Raw genomic sequence first — 8,731 nt, 5'->3', positions numbered from 1 at the left:
TATATCTATATAATATAAATATATATATATAACGGGGTATATAGGTATAGGTGTATATATCCATACGTATATAATAATGAGTAGGCAGGGCTTATCCATGAATATTTAGAAATGCTCTGGTCATGACGTTCATTCTGTGATCGAGACTGGATAGTCTGACCAGATATCCCAAATTAAAGTCTGTGAAACTGTTTCCAAATTATTTTCAATGGTTCGACTTAGATTTTATTCCATAATGTTTCTGTCATACTTTACATTTCATGTCAGTCAGTTTAAGGCATTCGTATCTCTGGCAGGGCAACATATATACATACATATATAGTCAGCCAGTCCAATGTGACAGAGGGGTCAGGTAGGTCAAATTGTGAAACTAGTGACCAATCTTGCCTCCATGGTGGCAGACAGCCTTAGGGGTGACAAGTGCACAAACACATGCTAACAACAGTATATTAATGATTGATATGATTGGGGGGGGGGGGTGTTGAATTCAACTTTGATTGCAGCCGAAAGACAGAAGCAAGGCAGCATGATGCAGAAAAGCTGCAAGAGACATTCTACTGAGATACATAACGAGGCATCAACTGAGCAAATAAAAGCAGAGAGGCCGTAATGATACTCTATTATTGTGACACGCATAGAGAGAGAGCAGTAGAGAGGTCTGAGGCTGAAACAGGCTGCTGTATGTGGACTGACTGACTGACTGACTGTCCACTGGCTGCTGCCTGTCGTAAACAACTCGCAGAGAACAATGGGCAGGGTTGGGTTTACTTTATCCGATTATACAAATATGAAGGCATCTCTTCTCGTGTAAGCCGAGAACCTCTTCAGACCCCACAGGACACGCAGATCAAACCACCACGCAATGTTTAAAGCATCAACGTCCACTAAAGCCATCACCGGGTCTTTCACAGTCAGTCCACCCGCCGAGAGCTAACGTTAGCTGGGAGCAGCGACCCACACTCGGTCGGGGATTCATGTCGCCTGTCAGCCGCCTTCAGTCGGCGGAGAAACGAGCCCAGCAGCTCACGTTCAGTAAAACAAGTGATGTGCGTTGAGATTGGCTGTAATAAAAACACATTAGATAGAAATAATCGGACCTGTTTACCTGTTAGAGTAGCTGCACTCCACAGGGCGCCGCCATCTTGAACACCTCACAGCCCATCCCACCGCAGTCCGCCTCCGCTGTCGGGCTGCATGCAAACTAATCCCACAAGTTAGCGCCCCGCAAGTCGCAACCGCAACTTCCACAACCGGTTCACCCGAACAACATTTAAAATAAGTTGGTTAAATTACGTCTGATAACTCTGACCCGGTAGTTTCATCTGTAGCCGCCACCGGACACAATCGTAGCTCTGCTGCAAAGCTAAGATTGTTTTTCTATCTGCCCACTGGTGGAAGGATGAGCGTGTAATGCGGTTTCGCGTGACCCATATGTGAAGAGCGCACGCGCAAATTAGATTTTTTTTTTTTTTTACCAGGTATCGATGAGATCGATATGGAAGTCCATTTCTGCCAGAAATAACTAAAAATAAAAAGGATTTCAAAAGTTTAGAATAGCAAAAAGATAAATGTTTGGTGGGACAAAATTATGAGATAGTAAAGCAAACGTATCATATACCTTTACTTTTAGAGTCAGATCAATGGAAATTATGTCGAAATTGTAAATATTTCAGGTTTCAATGTTTCATTTTATTTTTCAATAAATATTATTTTGTTACAAACTTTCTAATAATTTCACTAATTTTCATATAATATCATAATCTTGACTTAAAAAAGGAAGGATTATGACATATTATCATTTCACATTAATAGTCAAAACTGTGATTTACTATCTCATAATTTTGATTGAGGTTTGCCACAGATATTTTTAGTTTTGCTATTCCTAACATCTCATATTGTCATTTTATATTGGCATGAATGGGATTCCATACTCTCAATACTAATAGTAAAGCTGAACCTGTGTTTATTTTACATACTTATTACATGTAACATCACATACTATGTCACTAACAATCGCTTTCTATGAAAACTATTCTGATTAAACTGCTGGCCTGACAGTATATAACTGAGGACTGATCATTTATTCGTTACTCGTTTAAGATTTTAAGACTGCTAACATGGTCATAATTCAGAAGAAAGTTTTACTTAGAAAATCAACAGCACGTGAGAAAAATAGGACTTTGAGAGGCAAAGTTTAACTCGTGAAGTGTGAACTGAGGTAAAATAAACAGCAGAGTTCTATTAGATTAAACTAAATTCAACTTAATTGTCATTACACAAGTCCCAGTACAATTAAATGTGATTTAGGATCAAAACAGAAAGTGCAAATAGAAGTAGTCATAGACACACACACATACACTTTTATGTATGTATATTATTATTATATACTATTATGACAAGTATGTTATGCAGTGTAACTATGATATATGTACAGTGTACAGTGGATTCCTCCCTACATGATGCCAACATGTTAAAATGTCAATTAATTGAAGTGTGGTGCATGCTTAACAGAGGCGATGGACTTTTCTCTTTTGTAGTCTTTTGTAGGGTAGGGATTGTCTGAGCATGTTTGCTCATTTACAGCAACAGTTACCACTGAAAAAATAAGATAACAGGAACAAATAGAATCACAAACAGAACAGAACAATAAACAAACAGGAGCGACAGGGTTATTGGTGAGGCCCTCGTGACTTTAACCAGCCTCATATCAGACAATATCAACTCCATTTAAACACACTTTGTCCAGTGGGCTAGGCTGTTGTGCTGTGTGTGTGTGCGTGTGTTTGTGTGTGTGTGTGTGTGAGTGTGTTTATACATCCCTGTTTCAGGCCTCAAGCGCTTGTCCAACAGGGGTTGCAGCAGCAGCAGTTTCAGACCTTTGCAAGCACAAAGAAACGCCCATTTGAACTCCTTGTAAGTCATTTAAATAGGAATCAATCTTCATTGGGTCATATTAACATACTTAATAATGAAGCTATTAAGCTAATAGCTAACAATCCAGGTATTTCCTGTTACAGCTGCTTTTAAATATTACATTGTAGTATATAACTAATCAATACTCGTGGTATTATAACATCCGGTGGATAATAATATTCAAAATTCATACTCTGGCAAACTGAGACCAAGGCATGTTCATATGAAGCTTTATCATGACAAGTAATTGTGTAGCCGATTATTTTCATTATGCACAAACAGCACAAGACGTATCTATGTAACATAAAGTAAACACACATAATATAACATAATTTTAAAAAGCTTAATGGACAAGTTCAATTTAATAATGTGAAGAAATAGTCACTGAACTTGTTATCACTCCCAAACTGTATCAGAGATCCTTTAATACATGCACTTATTGCTGTTCAAGGTTTATTTGCATCACTAATATCATGCCCTTTTCACACCAAATGTACATTTCCCATCTTTACGTGACTGAAATATATTTAGCCTGCGGAAACAGGAAAAGATGCCTGACCTACAGGCCAGCATTGGTTCACTGGGCACCTTCGAGTGACACTGACTGTAGGCTGTACTACTAAACCTAACCTTTGTCATACACACACACAAACAAACACACACACACAGACACACACACACGCACACATAATATTACACATATATTAATTTGAATCCGGGGTAAAAACCAAGTCCCCAGCACTAGAAGTGTCAAGCTACAATCTGTCCACAAGATGTCGCACCTGCACTTCTTCCCTCATTTAAATTCTCTTCTCAAAATGTTCCTCGACTCTTGAACTCCATGTATGTTTGTTTTTTGACAACCGGACATTATTTGTTCGTTTTTATCAAACTGTTTTCCCCAAAAAATATTTAATTGCCCAATTTTGCCATTTTTATCAACAAATGTTTGCCATTCTGTTGCCTACATGTGTGGCACTTAAAGCACTCTGATAAATCTGTCATGTCTGAATATCAATATGGTTCAATAAATACAGACTGAGTCAACAGTGCGAATCTCCCAGACTGGTTTGGTGTGTGCTCTTGGGTGTGATGTGGAGTTGCTACTGTCTCATAAGATCTTTCGGCTTTGTAAATCTTGCACACAACACAGACAAAGGTATTCACACACCCTTACTCAGTGTAAATGATGCAAATCAAAGATTATGAGGAGGAAATATTCGGTCGGAGTTTTAGTTGAAACTCTTTTTTGTGCTTTTGAAAATGTATTTAAACTAAATATCTGTGGTTTTAATTTAAATGTCTTTTTAAGATCTGAAATACGCAGTTAAATGCAAATAAGTTATCCTTCGTTTATTTGCAAAATTATTATTTGCTTGAAAAGTATCTCTAAACCTAAATTTTAACCTTTTAACCCTTACGGTTTTTTCTCGGAGCACTAGGTGTTTTGTATAACTGTTCCAGGGACAGCAAAGGCCCTGTGTGTGTGTGTGTGTGTGTGTTTTTTTTGTTTTTTTTTTCTTTTACGCAAATTTCCACCTGCAGGTTGGCCTTTTCATTGGTTGAAACCACAGTCAGATTCTCCTGCGCAATTATCTGATTGAAAATCAGGGAGGGGAGAAACAGTAAGAGACCAAGTGTGATGGTTTTACGCTGCTTTGCTTTCCCGACTTTTAAGAAAGGATTTTGCGACGCATTTTTCCTCCGCAGAGCCCACTCACACCCAAACGACAAGGACTTTATTATTATTACTGTTGCTGCTAGTTTAATTCCGACGGGAGCCTGCTCAGTTAACGGTGAGTGTCTGCTGCCTGTTAAATAAAGTCTCAACCAACTAAAGGGACACTTTTTACCACTTTGGTTAGTTTTCCACAAGTGATAGACTCATTTAAACTGCGAAAGTATCTAAAAAAAAATCCTAATTAAACATTGCTTGTGGGCCTGTTGACCAAATAGAAGAAGAAATAATAATTTATATTACTCAATTAGCGCGAGAGTTTAACGTAGGCCTATGTAAAATAATATAGTAAATTAAATTACAACAGAGTATAACCCAAATAAAGACTGAAAGGATTTTAATTAAATATAAAAGTAGCCGAAAATCTTGCTACAAAAATGGCCTTAATTAATATTTTATTGACATTTAATGCTTTATTCCAAAATATGTTTTAGCCCTTATTGTGTCGCTATAAGGGTTTTTAATTGTTTTGTCCAGGTGGATCATCATGCCCCGGTCATTTCTGGTGAAAAACAAAAGGTGCACGTCCTACAATGTTCACCGATTACATAAAGACGAGCCGAAGACCCCCATGAAAGGAGGTAAGAGTCGGGGAAAAAAAGTTTATTATCTGAATATGTGAGCGAAGCAACGGTTAATTACTGCGGTCTAATCTTACTGCCTTATCGTCACTTTAAAGCAGCTGCTGCGTTTGGAACATTTGCACGAATTTTTTAAAGGAGATTTAAAAAAAAAGAAATGCATTAATCAGGATGATAATAAACTCATATATCAGTCTACAGTTGAGCACATCAAAGTTCAATACCGAGTGGGTGTTTCCTATTTAAACAAAATGTCTTCCAAGAGGAACTGCAGGGTTTTGTTTTTATAGAATATTTACCCAGTCTTTTGCTTGAATGAATCACACTTTTATTTGTTGTGGATTTGCAGATGTGCCACCAGAGGTTCAGAGCACAGACTCAGAGGGGCCTCACTCAGAGGAGCAGTCTTCCCCTCAGAGCCGCTGCTCCTTTAAGGAGGAGGCAGAGCGTGAATGCCTCTTACCTGCTCACCCAAAGCCTACCAGGCCCCCTGTGGCTCCCACACAGCCATATTACCTAAATGGTGAGCTGCTAGTGCCTTTATCTTTTTCAGCTGGAGTATAACTTTTAATTAGAGAGGTAAAACATGATTTTGTTGTGTGTCTGCATCCTCAGAGCCTCACATGGCAGGATTCTCTCCTTACTACAAGCCGTCGTACGCCTGGGAGCCGGTGCCTTCCTCCTATGAGCTCCGTCAGATGAGCTTCAGCCCCACAGTGCTGCAGCACGCCAGCAATCTGTACGGCAGCCATATCAGCCACACCGCACAGCCTCAGCAGCCTCTGGACTGCAGCACGCACTACTCCCCCTCCTCCAGCACCTACCACTGTATCACCTGCGACAAAGTACGCACCACCTGTTAGTCACTTACACGTGCACATAAGCGTACAGTACCATAAAGGTTAAATCTGTAGATTTTCATCAAGACAAAACGGAAATGTAAATGTATTGTAAATCGGTTTCTGTTATCAGGCACCCCCATTAAAGGTCTGACTCTGTTTTAGGTGTTCTCAACGCCCCACGGACTGGAGGTCCACGTCAGGAGGTCACATAGTGGAACAAGACCTTTTGGCTGTAACATCTGCAGAAAAACATTCGGCCACGCCGTCAGTCTGGAGCAGCACATGAATGTCCATTCTCAGGTATATCAGTGACTCCAATATGATATAATTTTTAAAAAAGTAGCAGTGGCAGAGAAATTCTGACTTTTAATCCCTAGTATGGGCCAAGTTCCTATATCCTCTGGAATGTCACCAGGGTTATTTTCTATGTACGGAGCTTATAATGGCATATTATACTGGTTGTTCACAGTCTGAGCAGTACTCACGATGAGATCCTGATGTCTTTCCATCTCTCTTTCCCCCACTGTTCAGTTTATCTTGAGCTGTCCTATACATATGTATATATAATGTATATATACATATGTATATATATATATGTTGTTGAGTTAACTGCACTAAATCTAACATTTGATTAAGTCTAAGTATATTACTGAGTCATACTGACATTACAATAATGCCTTATCAGTTTACGTTGAGTAAATTAAAAGATCAGTTTATTTCACTAAATCCCTGTATTCGTTTTATAGTGTATAGCTGAAGAATAATAATTTAACAAATAATCTCACTGCAAGGTCCATTTAGTGGCTGTTGTGACGCTTTTGATAATGTCACATGATCTTCCTCATTACATGGAGTTTAATGGATACATGGAGTCAAGTTGTCACAGAATTGCAAATGTTCAAATTTCCGTTCTTTTAACAACTATAACGACTTCTTGTCCATGTCTGCTATTCTATGACATTTTGGGCAAAATCTATCTGCTGATGAAGATCATGTTATGTGATCGAAAGGCCCAGGACAGCTACTAAATGGACCTTGTGATGTGATCGTTTTGGTTTTGCCAATGGCTGTTTTCAAGCCCAAAAATGAACTTTGAAGCTCTACCTTTCTGACAACCTGTTGACACCTTTTGTACATTTGCCTTTGATCAGGAAAAAAGCTTCGAGTGCAAAATGTGCGGCAAAACATTCAAGCGCTCCTCCACTCTCTCCACGCACCTGCTAATCCACTCAGACACGAGGCCTTACCCCTGCCAGTACTGCGGCAAGAGGTTCCACCAGAAGTCTGATATGAAGAAACACACATACATTCATACTGGTAAGTCACAGTATGTAGATTGTTTTACAGTAGGCGGCCATATTGTTTTTACAACACTAAAAGACATAAAAAATGAACCTGTCAAAGGCTCCACTTGCTGTAATCATCTGCTTTCCAGGTGCAGGATATAGGAATTGTTTCCAGGAGTTATATAACTACTGATAAATCAGAAAAAGAAACTTAAACAAATGTCCTGTTGATTTGCATATCTGGTTTTCCTGCTTCACGCTGGCTCTGTAAAAGGATCTCTATGCTGTCGACATTTGTTGCCAATAAATGTTTGACAAATCTGAACAATGGCACGATTCTTCAGCCAGAGATACCAATGCAAACTTTGTCCTCCTGGTAAAAACATTTATGGTACCGATGACAAACCGGATTCTCTAGAAGCAATAAGAAAGGAAAAAAAAAACGCAATGATTTAAAAATTATCCAAGATTTGATTGAGTAGATTTCTCACAGTTTTTATATTTCATTTTGCAGGTGAAAAGCCCCACAAATGCCAAGTGTGTGGGAAAGCGTTCAGCCAAAGCTCCAACCTGATCACCCACAGCAGGAAACACACAGGTTTCAAACCATTTGGATGTGACATTTGCTCTAAGGGCTTCCAACGTAAGGTTGATCTTCGAAGGCACCACGAGAGCCAGCACGGCATGAAGTGAAAGAGGAACGAGCATGAGAACCTCAGGTGTTTGTACGTGTACATTTCTGTCCAAACAATACGCTGATACTGATATAATCTAGATGTCTGTTATATTTTGGATGGCCTTTACAGATAAAGTATAAGAATTTGGAAGCTGTGAAATTAAATTCCAATTGAAGGTGATTTAACCTCTTGTATAATGAAGAAACTAAGTAGCCAAATAAAATGTAATATATTGGAAGTCATCTTCTTTCAAAGAAGATGTGTTTGCATGTGGATGAATGGGAGATGTGCTGATGTCATATAGATTAAAAATATGTTTTTGGTTTTTCATTTTAAAACATTATTTTTTGTTCCATATAATTTATTTAAACTATGTTAGAGCAATGTATTGTGCATTGGCAGGAGTCTGTGTGTGAGTTGATAAATGCTTTCAACTGAAATAAAAGCGTAAAGTGAGAAGGAAAATGTGGTTGTTCTGTTAGAATAGACACATACGAAGTGAGACATAATTTACAATCCTAATATAAAATACAAATAATACTGTTTGCTTAAGATGACATGATGAGCACACTGTAAACACACCTTTTCTCCCCGTTCTACTCTTTCTGTGTGTTTTTCTGAGTAACTTTCCTGTCGGAGCAGGATGTAGAATGATGTGACTGTGGCCTTGAGTGAAAATCCCTTGCGATAGTGT

The 8,731-nt window shown here is 38.7% G+C and overlaps 2 protein-coding genes across 2 annotated transcripts in view; one reads left to right on the top strand and one right to left on the bottom strand.

The window, feature by feature from the left end:
* Nucleotides 1–1,400, bottom strand: part of tsc1b (TSC complex subunit 1b) — a 31,391-nt gene extending 29,991 nt beyond the window's left edge. Inside the window, exon 1 of the mRNA XM_035668268.1 lies at nucleotides 1,106–1,400. The gene's annotated coding sequence lies outside the window, so the exon portion shown is untranslated. The remainder of the gene's footprint in view (nucleotides 1–1,105) is intronic.
* A 2,704-nt stretch (nucleotides 1,401–4,104) lies between these two features.
* gfi1b (growth factor independent 1B transcription repressor) lies at nucleotides 4,105–8,490 on the top strand. Its single transcript, XM_035667473.1, has 7 exons — nucleotides 4,105–4,709; nucleotides 5,129–5,232; nucleotides 5,582–5,755; nucleotides 5,848–6,077; nucleotides 6,237–6,374; nucleotides 7,226–7,391; nucleotides 7,875–8,490. Exons 2-7 carry the CDS (start codon nucleotides 5,139–5,141, stop codon nucleotides 8,051–8,053), a joined length of 981 nt encoding a protein of 326 aa, XP_035523366.1. The 5' UTR covers nucleotides 4,105–4,709; nucleotides 5,129–5,138; the 3' UTR covers nucleotides 8,054–8,490.
* Nucleotides 8,491–8,731: the final 241 nt, after the last annotated feature.

Source organism: Morone saxatilis, unplaced genomic scaffold (assembly GCF_004916995.1).
Source record: "Morone saxatilis isolate NCDOM2014 unplaced genomic scaffold, NCSU_SB_2.0 Contig21, whole genome shotgun sequence".
Classification (NCBI taxonomy): Eukaryota; Metazoa; Chordata; class Actinopteri; family Moronidae; genus Morone; species Morone saxatilis.
This window is presented reverse-complemented; position numbering and strand designations above follow the sequence as displayed.